At 37.0% G+C, this 18,039-nt stretch overlaps 1 protein-coding gene across 1 annotated transcript; it reads right to left on the bottom strand.

Moving 5' to 3' along the window:
* Positions 1–1,197: 1,197 nt before the first annotated feature.
* LOC148193243 (small ribosomal subunit protein uS8my) lies at positions 1,198–2,385 on the bottom strand. Its single transcript, XM_088098550.1, has 3 exons — positions 2,200–2,385; positions 1,684–1,844; positions 1,198–1,533 (listed from the first exon to the last, which is right to left on the bottom strand). Exons 1-3 carry the CDS (start codon positions 2,327–2,329, stop codon positions 1,435–1,437), a joined length of 390 nt encoding a protein of 129 aa, XP_087954676.1. The 5' UTR covers positions 2,330–2,385; the 3' UTR covers positions 1,198–1,434.
* Positions 2,386–18,039: the final 15,654 nt, after the last annotated feature.

Genomic DNA, 18,039 nt, shown 5'->3' with positions numbered 1-18,039 from the left:
TTACTTTATTTTTAATTTTAATTTTATTTTTCAATTTTTTTTTAATTATTTTGATTAATTAACACTATTAAAACAAATTGAAAATAAGAAATAAAATAGAAATTGAATTAAAAGCAAAGATCTAAATACATAAAAATAGAATAAAACAAAAAGGTAAAATAAAATAAAAATAATAAAAGAAACAATAAAAACACAATTTTTTACAAACCCGGACAAAATTGAGTGTTGACAGCTGCCTTATACTCCAAAGGAGCTAGGTTGCAAGTGCTTCAGAATCTTTGTACTTTCACACCAGTTTACATCAAATTCAAGTTAGTTTACATGCAATTTTACTTTTCTTGCAAACTTCTACAGATTCCTCTACTGCTTTTACCTTTACCTTTCTGTCTTTTACTTTCTTGCACATTTACATTTGATGCTTTTACAATGCTTTCTCACTTCTACATCAGAATTCATTTTTCTGTTGATGATCATGTGGCTTTTACTTTTGTAACCTACTAAACTCAATTATGGATTCGTGCTGAGACTTAGTGAGTATAAAGTAACCGCCTATACACCAAGGAATCCGAAATGATCCTTGGCCATCAAAAGTAAAACCTAATGAACATCAATTGAGAGTTATTGTTTTCTTGTTAGACAGCTTTTACATGCTTTTCTTTACTGCCTTTAGAAGCTTTCTTTAAATTCCCAGTTCTGCATTTGATTTCAATTCCAGCACTTACTTTCTAACCTGTTTTTACTTTCAACAATGCAATTTAATCATTTGAAACTCATTCCAAACGTTTGATTTCAGTTTTGTTCCAGATTACTCATAGGTAGTAATTCTCGTTATCTCCCGGGCACCAGTTTTTCTTTGTTTTGAATGTTGAGTTTTGATTTCTGCTGCTAAATTCCAGTTCCAATTACTGTTTCATGATTGTTTCTACATAAGATTCATGCTTCTGCATTCAATAATTACAGATTTAGCTCTTAGTTTCCAGTTCTAGCCATTTAGTTAGGTTTTCTAGGTAGGTAGTTTGCTAATTTTAGGAATTTGATGTGTATATATTGTCAACATCTGTCTCATTCATTGGTTTATTTATTGGTTTAATCATTCACGAAGTCCTTTTTTTCGCGTGGAATCTCAATTTAGTCCCTTTGTTTTTGGAAGAAAAAGGAAACCACTGCGTAGAATGATAGAATTAACCCTGGACTACATGACTTGGAACTTGAAGTACATTAAGAAATAGGAGGCATAACATTCCTTCATGTTTAAAATACCATTTAACCAAAACAGGACTAATTTCCACAAAGCATCGAATGCAATTCATCATACTCTCCATGCATGAGCTGCTATCTTATAACATTCATACAGGAAAAAAAAAATCTTTGAATGTTTATCTGGAAACATAACTGAACGTGATACACAGCCAAAATAGCATGGCAACGATCATTTCAGTGAAAGTAACCAAGAACCTGGCCGCCTACATTCTTCTTAATGGCTTCTTCATGATCCAAAACACCGTCAGGAGTAGTAATCACAACATAACCCCACTGCACACAGCAATAGAAAGGCACAATTATCTTTTTCCTTTGATTTCCATTGACATATCATTCTTAAAACACAAATTATAACAACCACAATCAGACAAAAACAGCAGTCGGAAGCTGTGACACGAAAACGAATCATTAACATAAACCAACCTGATGAGTAGGAAGAGTCTGCAATCTGTAGGCTTCAAGATCCCTTGCCTTCATATCTTTTCGGTATGTAAGAGCCTTGCAATCGTTAATCCTACCTTGTAGTTCAACCGTTATCCTCCCCACTCTATGCGGATCATAGACTTGAAAGTCTTTGATATAACCTATTAGGAATTTAAGCCAAATTAACTACACTAACAGTGGCACAGTACAGAGTAACTGTTAGAATCTTAAAGAACTTTATATCGGTTCATGGACCCTTGCAATCTTAAAGATATTTCACACACAGAAAGTCATGCTCAGACTCAGACGGAAAAGGATGACAGTAACCAAATCAACAACGAAAGTCATTCAAACTCTGATGACATAAATTTCAGAGACTGAAATCACTTTTGAAAAGCGAATTCATACCATTTCATTATTGCCAGATTTGAAATTGTGAAGCAGTTAAAAGGGGTTTCGAGTTTTAGAAAAAAGAATACAAATTATAAAAATAGTGGCAGGAGAAAGAAAAGATACCATGGTTTTTCATGATTCGGAGAAATGAAGACATAACAGTGGAAATTGGCTTGAGTTCCACCATAGCTTTCCCTCTTCTCTCTGCATTCACCATACTCCTCAAGGCATCGTTCAGGATCCTCCTTCCCATCTCTCTAAATTCTCTAACCAAACCTCCTATTTCTCTCACTATGGTTTTCGAAATATAGTGAACTTTATGGCAAGGGCATATTCGACATTTCGCTTACGTCAAACTATGTAAATAGTTAAAATTCCACAGTCACCCAAAAAGGATAATGACGTGGAAATGAAGTGGTATGGGGTTTTAAGTGGAGGGGTTCATTTTGTGATTTTAGAATCTGAGTTTGGGTGTCAAGAACCCTAGAGAATCGTCTCCCTTTCCAACCACTTAGAAGTGTGCCTATTGTCCATCATTGTTGGATTTTACAGTTCGTCATAACGTCTGTATGTTGTATAGTCGTCTCTCCCACTTAATGATAAGCGTTCGCCGCTGTCCAACTGTATCGATAATAAAGTCAAAATAAGTGAAAAGTTCAAGCAAAGATTTTGCACAGACAGATCAACTGTGAAAATGACATTCAAAATGAATTTTGTCTTTGCTACCATTTCCTGCATTTTGATTTTTGCAAAAAATGGTTCTTTGAACATAAAATTCTATATAAATGGCATAATAATTGTTTCGACATCAATTTTATGTTCAAAAATGGTTAAGGAATAAATTAGAATGACTCTTGTCTTTGTTACCGATGTAGTTTCTGCACTTTGAGTTTTACAAAAAGATAGTTCCTTGGATATGAAATTCTATATAAATGACATAATAATTGTCTCGACATCACTTCTATATTAAAAAATTGTTAAGGAATAAATTAGACACTTTAAGATGAATGTCATTTTTCATAGTTGACGTGTCTCTCACTTATTTTGCTTTTGCTACCAATGCAGTTTCTGCACTTTGATATTTACAAAAGATGGTTTCTTAGACATGAAATTCTATATAAATGGCATAATAATTTTGTCGACATCACTTTTATGTTCAAAAATCGTTAAAGAATAAATTAGGCACTTCAAAATGAATGTCATTTTCATAATTGACCTGCTTGTACAAAACATTTGCCTGAATTCTCCACTTATCTTCTCTTTGCTACCAATGCAGTTTTTGCACTTTGATTTTTACAGAGAATGGTTCATTATACATGAAATTCTATATAAATGGCATAACCAAATAGTCCAACGACAACGAAACGGTGAAAACGCATCCCTTTTGATGCTTGTTCCTTCCAAAGGTTCAAACGACAACAAACACTTATCGATGGATGAAAGGAATATGTCAACAGCAATACTTAGACGAATGGTAAACTCTAACAACGCATGTAAGAGAAAAAACGATTATTTAGGTTCTCTCTAACCCAAACTCAAATTCTAATTTTGAAATCACAAAATCAACTCTCCACTTGATATCCTACCTCACTTCATTTCCACTTCATTTCCATGTCATTTTTTATTTTCTAATTTATATTCCATGTGATTTTGCCACGTGACCTTTGTCAAAATATTCTCAATGTTTTCAAACTATCTTTATCCATCGAAAAATAAAACGCAAACACAAACTCTTTTCTCTCTCTCTATGTTGAATGCGTGAGTAGTTTTCTCCCCTCAACGACCATTTTGCCCCTCAGCGGTCCTCCCGTGAGCTCCTGAGTGCCGCTTGATAACAGTTGAAAACTGTTATTTTCATGCTTAAAATTGATACTAAAAGCAACCTTTATACTTAGAAACTAGCTTGAAATCATGCTTTTCTTCATATTTTCATAAATAAGAGAGCTGGACAGGTTTATGCTTGATTCCAGTGTTTTTGTGCAGGTTTTAAGGTGAATTTGGTGAAAGAAGTGAAGAAGGAGAGATATGGAATGAGAAAAGACATCAAAAAGTGCAAAAGGAGAAGCCGAAGTCACCGCTCAGCGGCAGTCTACCGCTGAGCGGCATTCTGGAGTTCACGGGAGGACCGTTGAGGGGCAAAATGGCCGCTGAGGGGAAGAAACGTGACACGCACTTACCGCTGAGCGGTATTTTACCGCTGAGCAGTATTTTACCGCTGAGCGGTATTTTACCGCTGAGCGGCACTTTTATGGGCTTGGACCTAATTTTCTGTAATTTACGAATAATATATAAGCTTTAGGGTTTCCTAGGGTTAGGTATCTTTGGCTGGAACGAAGCAAACACTCTCTCTTCCACCCCTTTGAAGGAGGATCTTGGATTCTCAGGCTTCCTCTTCACCTTTCTAGGGTTTTATCTTTCATTCTTTCATTGTTATTCATCTACGTTCACCATGAATATGGTGAACTAAAATCTGTATGTTTGTTGGGGAATCAATGTAATCTTTTGAAGCTCTCATATATGGAATTTGTTTTTACATCTTTTATTTAAGATCTATGCTTTCTTTCATCATTAGTTAGGGTTTTTCCTCTTTGCTTAATGCTTGCATTGCTTAACTCATTCGATGCATGATTATTGGTTTTGTCGATACGGACGCGTACGGGGAAGTCTATATCCGGGGAATTTCTCCCAATATTATATTGGTTGTCGATAAGCTCCTGCACTTATGAACTGATCATTAGGAATGCTAGGAATTGTATGAACTCGTGATTAGGGAGAAGCCTTCTTGAAAGGTACTTTAGAGAGTGGCATTAACAATGATGATTTGAATGTTGAATTCCTAAAATATATGAGAGTGGATAAGATGAAATTGACCCCAACAACATATTCATACATATATTTCATTGAAAGTGTTTATCCTTTGCTTTTTGCCATTGATCAAAACTTCATGCATACATATTTAATTTTCGTCTTTTGCATATAAAATCCAAATATTTCGTCTTTAAGTCTTAGCTAATCAAACAACCACACAACTAAACTAGGCCGTGAGTCCTTTGGGAAGAAAGATACTTGGTCTTACCAAGTTTATTACTTGAACGATTCGTTCACACTTGCCGATTGAAAAACAAGTTTGTGACATCATATTTTGGTGATCATAAATTTGTCCATCAAGTTTTTGGCGCCGTTGCCGGGGACTCGTGGTTTAACTGGTTAATTTGTGTGATTATTGATTATCTTTGACTTATTTTTTTATTTTATTTTAAATTTCGAATTTTTTTTTGTATTATTTTATTTTCTCTTTATATTTTTCAGTTTGTATTTTATTTGATTTTATTTTTCTGTTTTCTGTTTTTCTGTTTTCTGTTTTTATTTTCTGAATCTTATATCTTCTCTTATATCTTTTTGTGCTAACCAAATCTTTTCTAGGGTTTTGTGTTCTTGTGTATGCAGGAGGCAATTCGAACTAGGAGCAAGAAAACAACAGAACCTCTGGTTGAAGGATTAGAAGACAGTAGACGGAGGAGAAGAATCCGAACATCTAGAGAACTTTTTGCTCCTCCGGAAACTCTGTTACAACCATCACCACAAGGTTCTGACAATAGCACAGAAAATATGGAGAATAACAATGTTAGAAGAACTCTTGCTGATTACACCAATATAGCTGGACCTCAGCACTTTAACAGCATAGCTAGACCTAGAGTCAATGCAGCTAACATGGAGGTCAAACCAGCACTGATCCAACTGGTGAAAAGTAACCAATTTAATGGGTTATCTCATGAAAGCCCATATGAGCACCTCACTACTTTCAATGAGATTTGCAACACAGTCAAGATTAATGGGGTGCCAGATGAAGCGATCAAACTTAGTTTGTTTCCTTTCTCATAAGGAGGCAATGCTAAGCTTTGGTTAAATTCTTTTCCAGAAGGAAGTTTCACAGAGTGGGAAGCAGTGGTAACCAAGTTTTTAAACAAGTACTTTCCACAATCAAAGGTAACAAAAGGCAAGCAAGATATATCTTCATTTAAGCAGGGCATGGAAGAATCACTGGGGCATGCATGGGATAGATACAAAAGTCTGTTACGAAAAACTCCTATGCATGGTTTCAAAGAAGAAGAAGTAGTCCTAACTTTCCTTGGAGGTCTTGGTTCACGAACTAAGATGATGCTTCATGCCTCAGTAGGAGGAAACATTAAATGGAAAACTCCAGAGGAAGCAACTGAAATTATTGAAAATATGGCTACTAATGACAACGAATTCAACATTGAAACAGGAGATCTTAGTCAGAAGGAGTTGTTACAATCAAATGAGGCTTTGCTTATTCAAAATAGAATTATCTCTCAACAGCTTGAAGAGGTAACTATGAAACTTTCTCAAATACCACAGGAAATACAACAGGTCTCAATGGTTCAAGTGCAACAACAAAAATGGCAGATGCAATTTACTCCAGTTGAGAAAACAACAAAGCTTGAAGAGACTTTCCAAAGATTCTTGAAGACGAATGCGTCTTATTGTCATAATGTGGATGCTGCATTTAAAAATATGGAGGTTTATGTTGAGAGAATAGTTGATGAGATGAAATATGATAATCTCAGAAAGGAGTGTAAAACTGTTGTGACCAGAAGTGGTAGAGTGTTAGAGGAGAGACAACAAGAAAGAGAGGAGAAAGAAAATGAGAGTGAGAGTGAAAAAGAAACATGTGAGTGGAAAGAAAGAGTTGAGAGAGAGAAAAAGAAGAGAGAAGAAGAGGAGAGGAGAGAAAAAAGAGAGAGAAGAGAGAGAGGAGAGACAAAAAGAAAAAGAGTATGAAAAGCCACTTCCTTATCCAAAGAGTTATTCAAGGAAGGAGAAAGAAAAGCAGTTGGAAAGATTCATGGAATTGTTTAAGAAGTTGGAGATCACTATACCATTCTCTGAAGCATTGCAACAGATGCCAGCATATGCAAAGTTTTTGAAGGAACTCCTCACAAAGAAACACAAGTACATTGAGAAGGAAACTATCAATAAAGAGGGTAACTGTAGTGCAATCATACAGAAACTACCTCCTAAACTTAAAGATCCGGGAAGCTTCACTATTCCATGCACCATAGGAGATGTGAAAGTTGGAAGAGCATTGATTGATTTGCGAGCTAGCATTAATCTAATGCCGCTATCCATGTGCAAAACAATTCAGGGGTTGGAAATTAAACCAACCAGAATGGCTCTTCAATTGGCAGACAGGTCTCTTAAATATCCATATGGAGTGATTGAAGATGTTCTAGTGAAGGTTGACAAATTTGTATTCCCAGTGGATTTTATTGTGATGGAGATGGAAGGAAATAGTGATGTTCCTCTTATTCTTGGGAGACCTTTTATGAAGACTGCTAGAATTTTGATTGATGTAGAGAATGGGAAGCTTAAATTGAGAGTTGATGATGAAGAAGTCACTTTTGACGTGTCCAAGGCCATGACATATCCAAATGATGACAAGGCATGTTTTCAATTTGATGAACTTGATGAAGTTTGTATGGTGCAAGAAAGGATGGTGCGAAATATTTCTCCATTGGAAAAAACTCTCATTAATGCATGTGAAGATTTAGATGAAGAAGAAGAGAAATTGATTTATGAATGTTTGATGGACTTAGAAACATTGAAAAAGAGTCCAGAGGAAGATCCAATATTCGAAATAATTGATAAGGAAGAAGCAGTCAAAGCATAGACACCAGAATTAAAAAGATTACCGTCACATCTGAAATATGTTTTTCTAGAAGAAGATGGAACAAAGTCAGTCATCATCAATAACTCTTTATCTCTACAAGAAGAAGAGCAATTGATAGAAATTCTGAAAGCTAACAAAGAAGCAATTGGGTGGTCAATATCAGATCTTAAAGGTATTAGCCCAACTTACTGCATGCACAAAATTTTTATGGAAGAAGATTATAAACCAAGTGCTCAACCACAGAGAAGATTAAATCCTGTTATGAAGGAGGTGGTCAGAAAAGAAGTGTTGAAACTGTTAGAAGCTGGTATCATCTATCCAATCTCTAACAGTGAATGGGTGAGTCCAGTACAGGTGGTTCCAAAGAAAGGTGGGATGACAGTAATTTATAATGATAAGAATGAACTTATTCCTACTCGGACAGTCACTGGTTGGCGTATGTGCATTGATTACAGGAAGCTGAATAAAGCTACTAGGAAAGATCGTTTTCCTCTTCCTTTCATGGATCAGATGTTAGAAAGGTTATCAGGGCAGGCTTTCTATTGTTTTCTAGATGGATATTCTGGATACAACCAAATTGTGGTAGATCCAAAAGACCAGGAGAAGACGACTTTTACTTGTCCTTTTGGTATCTTTGCATATAGAAAGATGCCTTTTGGATTATGTAATGCTCCAGCTACGTTTCAGAGGTGTATGCAGGAAATTTTTGCAGATCTCTTAGAAAAATGCATTGAGGTATTCATGGATGATTTCTCAGTTTTTGGAAATTCTTTCCAAAGATGTTTGGCTAATTTGAACACTGTCCTCAAAAGATGTGTTCAGACAAATCTTGTTCTTAATTGGGAGAAATGTCATTTCATGGTAACTGAAGGAATTGTATTGGGGCATAAAATCTCTGCTAAAGGAATTGAGGTAGACAAAGCTAAAGTAGAAGTCATTGAGAAACTACCTCCACCAACAAATGTAAAGGGGATTAGAAGTTTTCTTGGTCATGCTGGATTCTATAGAAGATTCATTAAAGATTTCTCAAAAATTGCTAAACCATTGAGTAATCTTTTGATGAAGGATGTTCCTTTTATGATGGATGAAGACTGTCTGAAAGCTTTTGACATATTGAAGAAGAAGTTAGTGTCAACTCCAGTAATTGTAACGCCGGATTGGAATCAAAATTTTGAATTAATGTGTGATGCAAGTGATTATGCAATAGGAGTTGTCCTTGGCCAGCGGAAAGAACAAAAGTTTCATCTAATTTATTATGCTAGCAAGGTTCTGAACAATGCTCAATTGAATTATGCTACCACAGAGAAAGAATTTCTTGCCATTGTGTATGCTCTAGAGAAATTTAGACCTTATCTTATTGGGTCTAAGGTGATTGTTTATACAGATCATGCAGCTATCAAATATTTGTTGACAAAACCAGATTCTAAGCCACGTTTGATTAGGTGGGTACTACTATTGCAAGAATTTGATGTAGAAATCCGTGACAAGAAAGGAAGTGAGAACTTAATTGCTGATCATTTGTCACGGTTAGTCAACAATGAAGTCACTAGCAAGGAATCTGAAATCTGGGAATCTTTTTCAGATGAATCACTCATGTATATTCAGCAGAGGCCCTGGTTTGCTGATATGGCGAATTTCAAAGCTGCAACAGTCATGCCGGAAGACTTAACTTGGCAACAAAGAAAGAAATTTCTGCATGATGCTGATGAGTCAATATTTTCTCAATTTCACTTAGCTTATTGTACCGAATTTAATCAGGGAATTGTGCTTAAATGTCCAGTATTTTCCCATTTTTCTTAATTGTGCTTAATTTGATCAAAAATTCTTATTTTAATTAAGGCTTAATTACCTACTTAGTCCCCATGTTCGGAGGTAATTTGCTGTTTAGTACCCGGTTTTAAAAATGTAGGCATTTGATACCTATGTTTTGAAATTTGTATCAATTGAATCCTACCCACTTAACGCCGTTATAAATCTAACGTTTTTTCTGACTGTGTATGTGATTTGTGGACGAGCGGTTATGGACGAGCGTTCGCTTCGTTGGACGAGCGTCCTCTTCTGCCTGACTGGGCGTTCGCTTCGCTGGACGAGCTTCCTCTTCTGCCTGACTGGGCGTTCGCTTCGCTGGACGAGCGTCCTCTTCTGCCTCGCTGGACGAGCGTCCTCTTCTGCCTCGCTGGACGAGCGTCCTCTTCGCTGGACGATCGTCCTCGTCGCTCGTCCACAAATGCTCGTCCACAAATCACATACACAGTCAGAAAAACGTTAGATTTATAACGGCGTTAAGTGGGTAGGATTCAATTGATACAAATTTCAAAACATAGGTATCAAATGCCTACATTTTTAAAACCGGGTACTAAACAGCAAATTACCTCCGAACATGGGGACTAAGTAGGTAATTAAGCCTTTAATTAATTTGAATTATCTGAGACTAATTATTTGCATTATTAATTGTAGGGAAATTATTGGATAATATTTGGGACATTTGGAGGTGAAAAGAAAATGCCACATCAATTATAATTTAAGTTAAAATGATTGAGGAGGTGTGGATTTAGTTTTTGGAGGTGCATGCGGTAATTTATTCTTGAAGAAAGAGAGTAGCTGATTTTGTTTTGGACTTGGAGAGCTGGAAGGGTTACATCCACAATGAGTGTCCAGCATTGAAGTGAAAGGATTGTCCAGGTGGCTTGGAAAGAAAGAGAGCATGCGGTGGCCCATGAGAATGTTCCATCAAAAGGGGGTGGTGCATGAAGAAGGAAGTCCAGCACACGTCCACGCTCATTTTCTCGGTCCATCACAACAGCTTCATGCGGAGAATGGGAAGCAGCAAGGGTGCACATCCAGCTTTCAATTGGAGAAGCACGCACACATTGCGGTGCATCCAGCAGCTTGGAAGTGGCGTGATGGGCTGATTCATCCAGCGTTGGGAAGAATTGGCAACGTGCAGCAAAGCAAGGCTGGCAGCAGCGGGCCCATCCAGCAAATTGAAGTCCAGAAGCGGTCCGGCAAGAGAGGTGCACGGATTGAATTTTGGGTGTACACATCAACGAGGCCCACAAGCAGCTCATCCATTCTTCACGCTCCAGCTTCAACAATGGTCCAACAGGGGTGTGTCCAGCATTGTCCAGCAGCAGAGGCAGGAGAAGACCTTCACGCTGAGAATGGAAGCATAGGGGGTGTATCCAGCAAGGGCTTCACGGGAAGAAGCCTTGAAGCAGTAGAAACGTGAATGAGGAACACATCCGGGAGGTGCACAAGTGGAAGTGAAGCCCACGGCTGCACGTTACGCTCCAACTTCAACAATGGCATCCAACAGCTTGGTTGCAGGTCCACGTCCAACAAGCATCACGGTCCAGCAACTCCTATCCAGCAAGCTTGGAGAGATTTTGAATTGGAGGGCTTTCACGCGGAGAATGGGAGGCACAGGGGGTGTCCAAAGAAGAATCATTTTCTTCACGTGGACAGCAGCAAAGCTTGGACGATCACACGGTTGGAAGCATTGGAGGATTCATTATTAGGCTCTAAAGAAAGGAGGGCTGCCACGTCTTTGAAGGGGGTGTAGCAAGAATTAATTGGGGAGCATTCATCAAAGAGGGCTGGTTCATTAGGGCTGCTGCACGTGGAATTTTGGGGGTTTTTCATCTTTCATTTCATGGAAGCACACAGCTGAGGTGTGTCTCTGCCTAGGGCTGGATAGAGGATGGTCCAGCCGCCACCTAAGTTGGAGGATTTTTTTTAGTTTAAAAAGAAGAACACTGAGTCACGGAGGCTGGAAAATTGCAGCACATGGAGGGTTACGGCTAGAGGATTCATTCACTTTTGGTAGGAGTAGCATGCTGTTACGGAACACTGTTTGGAAGCTGGAAGGTAGTCACGGCTTGCTGGAGGCTCTCATTTTCTTTCTCTTCCAGTAGCTCTTGGGTTTTAATTTTAATTTTGGAAAAAGAAAGAAGTGGTGTTCACGGTGTCCGAGATTGAATGAAGAAACGGAGTGTGGTCCGTGATGTGCAGCAAGGAAGAGGTGTTCGGTTTTTACTCTTTCACGCTTGAGTCAAATTTTATTTTCATATCTTATATATTAAAGTGGATTTAGGTTGAAGCAGCTAGCTCATTTCATTCTCATCTTCTTCACTTTCACGTTTGAATTCAATAAGTATAAATTATATTTTATATATGCATTCAAGAAGCAGCATGTTTATTTAAATCACTTTATTGCTTACGTATTTTAATTCATTGATTTTCGTGATGAAATGCATTTAATGTTAAGCTAAAAGTTCACATTCAATTGGTTCATGAAAACGTGCATTGAATTTTCATTCTTGCTGCACGTGAATTAATGCTTTGCAATTGATGGTTTATGGATGTCCTTTTCTTTAACAATTTATTTCACTGCTTCAATTGCTTTAGCTGGAATGTGGGTATATTTAAATGCCGCTAGGTTTTTTATCTTTTTTATTTTTTTTTTCTTTATTTAATTTTAATACTCACTTTAATGTTGTCAATTATATTCGGTTGTATTTAAGTTTCATTTTTAATTTAGTTCATTTTGAATCACAAAAATACTTTCAAAATCCCCCACTACGTGTTGACCTGAGACTGAACCACAATTGGTCCTTGAGAGACGACCTAGGAGTCACTTCCTAGTACTATACTGCATTCTTTTATGCATAACTTTTGTGAGAGGTGCGACCCTCTCATCAGATGCCAAGCAGTTTGTTTGGGATGATCCTTATTTGTTCAAAATTGGAGCAGATAATCTTCTAAGGAGATGTGTTACAAATGAAGAAGCAGAAGGAATTCTCTGGCATTGTCATGATTCACCTTATGGAGGACATTTTAATGGAGAAAGAACAGCAGCAAAAGTCCTTCAATCTGGGTTTTATTGGCCAACTTTATTTAAAGATGCCCATAATCATGCTAGAAATTGTGATAAATGTCAAAGAGCAGGGACAATCACTAAACGTCATGAGATGCCTTTACAGGGTATTTTAGAGGTTGAGATTTTTGATTGTTGGGGAATTGATTTTGTTGGACCGTTCCCTCCATCTTTCAACAATGAATATATTCTGGTAGCAGTGGATTATGTGAGTAAATGGGTGGAAGCATTAGCTTGTCCTAAAAATGATGCTAGCACGGTAATTAAATTCCTGAAGAGGCAGATATTCTCACGCTTTGGCACTCCAAGAGTGTTGATCAGTGATGAAGGCTCTCATTTTTGCAATTATCAGCTAGAGAAAGTACTCAAACACTATGGAGTAAAACATAAGGTAGTTGCACCTTATCATCCACAAACCAATGGACAAGCTGAGGTGTCTAACAGGGAAATAAAAAGGATCCTGGAAAAAACAGTGACTTCATCAAGAAAGGATTGGTCTCTCAAATTGGATGATGCTCTTTGGGCTTATAGGACAGCAATGAAGACGTCTATGGGATTGTCACCGTTTCAATTAGTCTATGGGAAAGCATGCCATTTGCTAGTAGAATTGGAGCATAAAGCATTATGGGCTTTAAAATTTTTGAATTTTGATCCTTATGAAACTCAATGCACACGCAGAAGGCAGATTTTGGAACTTGAAGAAATGCGATTACATGCATATGATTCATCAAAGGCGTACAAAGACAAGATTAAATTTTATCATGACAGGAAGTTGGTGAATAGAGTTTTCAATCCAGGACAACAGGTATTATTGTTTAATTCAAGATTGAAGATATTTCCTGGGAAGCTAAAGTCAAAATGGTCAGGACCATATGTGATAAAAGAAGTGCATCCGCATGGAGCAATTGAAATATTTAATCCAGCTGCTGATGATCCACAGAGAAGTTGGGTGGTGAATGATCAACGTCTCAAACCCTATCTAGGGGGAGAGGTGCAACAATTTTCCACAATGATGTTGTTGGTTGATCCTTGAAAGTCTGGGTCAGGCTCATGACGTTAAACAAGTGCTTACTGGGAGTCAACCCAGTATTTTGTAAGTATTTTTTGTTTTTAGATTAGGGATTGATGTACTCTATTGAACACCTGGTTTGTTGTGATGGTTTGCTCTTAACTGTGATTGTGTGATAAGTAATGCTGAATGATGCTTGTGATTAAATTGATGTTGAGATGATGTGCACATTAAAATGCTTATACAGGTGATTCACAAGCTTTGTGAACAAATGCAGGATATCATGATTGTGATTGTGAAATTAAGCAGGATGTGTATGTCAAATGTGAATGAGCTTATATGTGAGGTTTTGAGCTCCAGAGTTGTTATTGTTGAATGCTATTACTTTGAAAGCATGAATGAATTTGCCCAGGTTTTCTATGATTGAATCAATTGCTTGTTTTGCATCATATGATCAAGGTCGTTTGTTGGAAACCTTTTTATTGGCCAAATTCGTAAAATTAGCCCACTAAAAGAGAACACTTTGTGTTCTAACCTTTGAACCCTTAGCCTTGAGCATACAATGAAAACCCTTGATTGAAAATCTTTACCTTGAGTTAAGTAGAAGATCTTGTGTGATATTGTTAAATGTTCAAGTTTGGGGTTGTTGGGAAAACATGAAAAAGGAAAAGCATTGAGCTAAGAGCTAAAAAGTAAGAATATGCAAAGAAAAAGAAAAGAAAAGAAAAAGAAGCAAAGCTCAATGCAAAGGCAAAAGAAAGTTGGGAATGAATAAGATGATTGTGTTGTTATGATTCTCTTAACTCAAGGATTTTGTGATCCAGAAAAACCAATTTTCTTGTTAGCCCAGCCACATTATAAGCCATTGAAAAGTCCTTGTGATGATGCATGCTTGTGAATGTTTTTGATTGTGGTAAAATGAAAGGCAAAGTTGATTCATGTGACATTGTGATAGTAGAGTGAATGAGTGATTACCTCTTATACACTTGTGTGTGAGTGAAACACTTTACCTAGTGAGGAAATATTCCATAAGCACATGAACATCCATGCTTAATTAATTGATCATTCATGAAAAATAGCATTTGTTGGAATTTAAATGACTGTGAACACTAAAGCATGTGCACATCTTGATTTAACTCTTGGTCATAAGTTTGATTGAAGTTGCTACTTATTTTGAAAAGAGGAATTTTGAATGAAGTGAGCCATCATATGAATTGGTAGAAGATTGAGTTACATCTTGTTTGCTTGAGGACAAGCAAAGTTCTAAGTTTGGGGTTGTGATAACAGTTGAAAAACTGTTATTTTCATGCTTAAAATTGATACTAAAAGCAACCTTTATACTTAGAAACTAGCTTGAAATCATGTTTTTCTTCATATTTTCATAAATAAGAGAGCTGGACAGGTTTATGCTTGATTTCAGTGTTTTTGTGCAGGTTTTAAGGTGAATTTGGTGAAAGAAGTGAAGAAGGAGAGATATGGAATCAGAAAAGACATCAAAAAGTGCAAAAGGAGAAGCCGAAGTCACCGCTCAGCGGCAGTTTACCGCTCAGCGGCATTCAAGAGTTCACGGGAGGACCGCTGAGGGGCAAAATGGCCGCTGAGGGGAAGAAACGTGACACGCACTTACCGCTGAGCGGTATTTTACCGCTGAGCGGCACTTTTATGGGCTTGGACCTAATTTTCTGTAATTTACGAATAATATATAAGCTTTAGGGTTTCCTAGGGTTAGGTATCTTTGGCTGGAACGAAGCAAACACTCTCTCTTCCACCCCTTTGAAGGAGGATCTTGGATGCTCAGGCTTCCTCTTCACCTTTCTAGGGTTTTTCTTTCATTCTTTCATTGTTATTCATCTAGGTTCACCATGAATATGGTGAACTAAAATCTGTATGTTTGTTGGGGAATCAATGTAATCTTTTGAAGCTCTCATATATGGAATTTGTTTTTACATCTTTTATTTAAGATCTATGCTTTCTTTCATCATTAGTTAGGGTTTTTCCTCTTTGCTTAATGCTTGCATTGTTTAACTCATTCGATGCATGATTATTGGTTTTGTCGATACGGGCGCGTACGGGGAAGTCTAGATCCGGGGAATTTCTCCCAATATTATATTGGTTGTCGTTAAGCTCCTGCACTTATGAACTGATCATTAGGAATGCTAGGAATTGTATGAACTCGTGATTAGGGAGAAGCCTTCTTGAAAGGTACTTTAGAGAGTGGCATTAACAATGATGATTTGAATGTTGAATTCCTAAAATATATGAGAGTGGATAAGATGAAATTGACCCCCAACAACATATTCATACATATATTTCATTGAAAGTGTTTATCCTTTGCTTTTTGCCATTGATCAAAACTTCATGCATACATATTTAATTTTCGTCTTTTGCATATAAAATCCAAATATTTCGTCTTTAAGTCTTAGCTAATCAAACAACCACACAACTAAACTAGGCCGTGAGTCCTTTGGGAAGAACGATACTTGGTCTTACCAAGTTTATTACTTGAACGATTCGGTCACACTTGCCGATTGAAAAACAAGTTTGTGACATCATATTTTTGTGATCATAAATTTGTGACATCATATTTTTCAATGGCTTATAATGTGGCTGGGCTAACAAGAAAATTGGTTTTTCTGGATCACAAAATCCTTGAGTTAAGAGAATCATAACAACACAATCATCTTATTCATTCCCAACTTTCTTTTGCCTTTGCATTGAGCTTTGCTTCTTTTTCTTTTCTTTTCTTTTTCTTTGCATATTCTTACTTTTTAGCTCTTAGCTCAATGCTTTTCCTTTTTCATGTTTTCCCAATAACCCCAAACTTGAACATTTAACAATATCACACAAGATCTTCTACTTAACTCAAGGTAAAGATTTTCAATCAAGGGTTTTCATTGTATGCTCAAGGCTAAGGGTTCAAAGGTTAGAACACAAAGTGTTCTCTTTTAGTGGGCTAATTTTACGAATTTGGCCAATAAAAAGGTTTCCAACAAACGGCCTTGATCATATGATGCAAAACAAGCAATTGATTCAATCATAGAAAACCTGGGCAAAATCATTCATGCTTTCAAAGTAATAGCATTCAACAATAACAACTCTGGAGCTCAAAACCTCACGTATAAGCTCATTCACATTTGACATACACATCCTGCTTAATTTCACAATCACAATCATGATATCCTGCATTTGTTCACAAAGCTTGTGAATCACCTGTATAAGCATTTTAATGTGCACATCATCTCAACATCAATTTAATCACAAGCATCATTCAGCATTACTTATCACACAATCACAGTTAAGAGCAAACCATCACAACAAACCAGGTGTTCAATAGAGTACATCAATCCCTAATCTAAAAACAAAAAATACTTACAAAATACTGGGTTGACTCCCAGTAAGCACTTGTTTAACGTCATGAGCCTGACCCAGACTTTCAAGGATCAACCAACAACATCATTGTGGAAAATTGTTGCACCTCTCCCCCTAGATAGGGTTTGAGACTGTCGCAACCGGAATCGCGACGGGACGACGATCCGTAAAAGAAACGACGGTTTCGAAAAGAGAGATTGGAGTCGCCACCATAGTTTATTCTGGAAAACTACAGAAAAACCATAAAATGATAAGGCATGGTCAATTAGAACCAGATTCTTGGTTCGGGAGTCGGTTACGTGTAGGGAAGGTATCAGCACCCTACGACGCCTGCCCTAATGCAGTACCTTTAATTAAATACGCGAATATGATGTGGTCTTCAAAATGTTTAACTTTCCCTTAAAATAAAACTCTAAAGAAACAAACAATATTTTTTAGTTTTTTGGGCCCGACAAGGATTGACCTTGCTCCTACGTATTCTCATTCAGAATGAGAAATCAGGGTTACGTAGTTCTTTTTGGAAATTGTTTGAAAAGTTTGTTTAAAGAATTGTTTGAGATATTTGTTTGGAAATGAATTTTGGATTTTTGGGAGAGTGAACCTGACAAGGACTGGCCTTGCTCCTACGTATCTCCACTTTTGATGGAGAATCAAGGATCACGTAGTTCTGGCTAGTAATATTGTTTGTTGTTTGAAAATATGGATGTTTTTAGATTTTGAAGATTTTGTATTTTTGTATTTTTTTAAAGTTTTGCGTAATGAGTACTAGGCTGATGCGTACGATCGCACGAGCACTCACACGGCTTTTTCCTCTTATTGTTTTGCGTAATGAGTACTAGGCTGATGCGTACGATCGCACTAGCACTTACACGGCTTTTCATTATTTTTACTGTTTTTTATATTTTTGTGAAACAAGTAGAAAAGGTTTTTAGCACAAGGACGATGCGTGCGATCACACATGTGCCTAAACCTTTAAAACGTATTTTTTGTATTTTCATTTGAGAAAGAGAAAAGGTA

This window comes from Vigna umbellata, chromosome 9 (assembly GCF_029865625.1).
Source record: "Vigna umbellata cultivar VRB3 chromosome 9, Vumbellata_1.0, whole genome shotgun sequence".
NCBI lineage: Eukaryota > Viridiplantae > Streptophyta > Magnoliopsida > Fabales > Fabaceae > Vigna > Vigna umbellata.
This window is presented reverse-complemented; position numbering and strand designations above follow the sequence as displayed.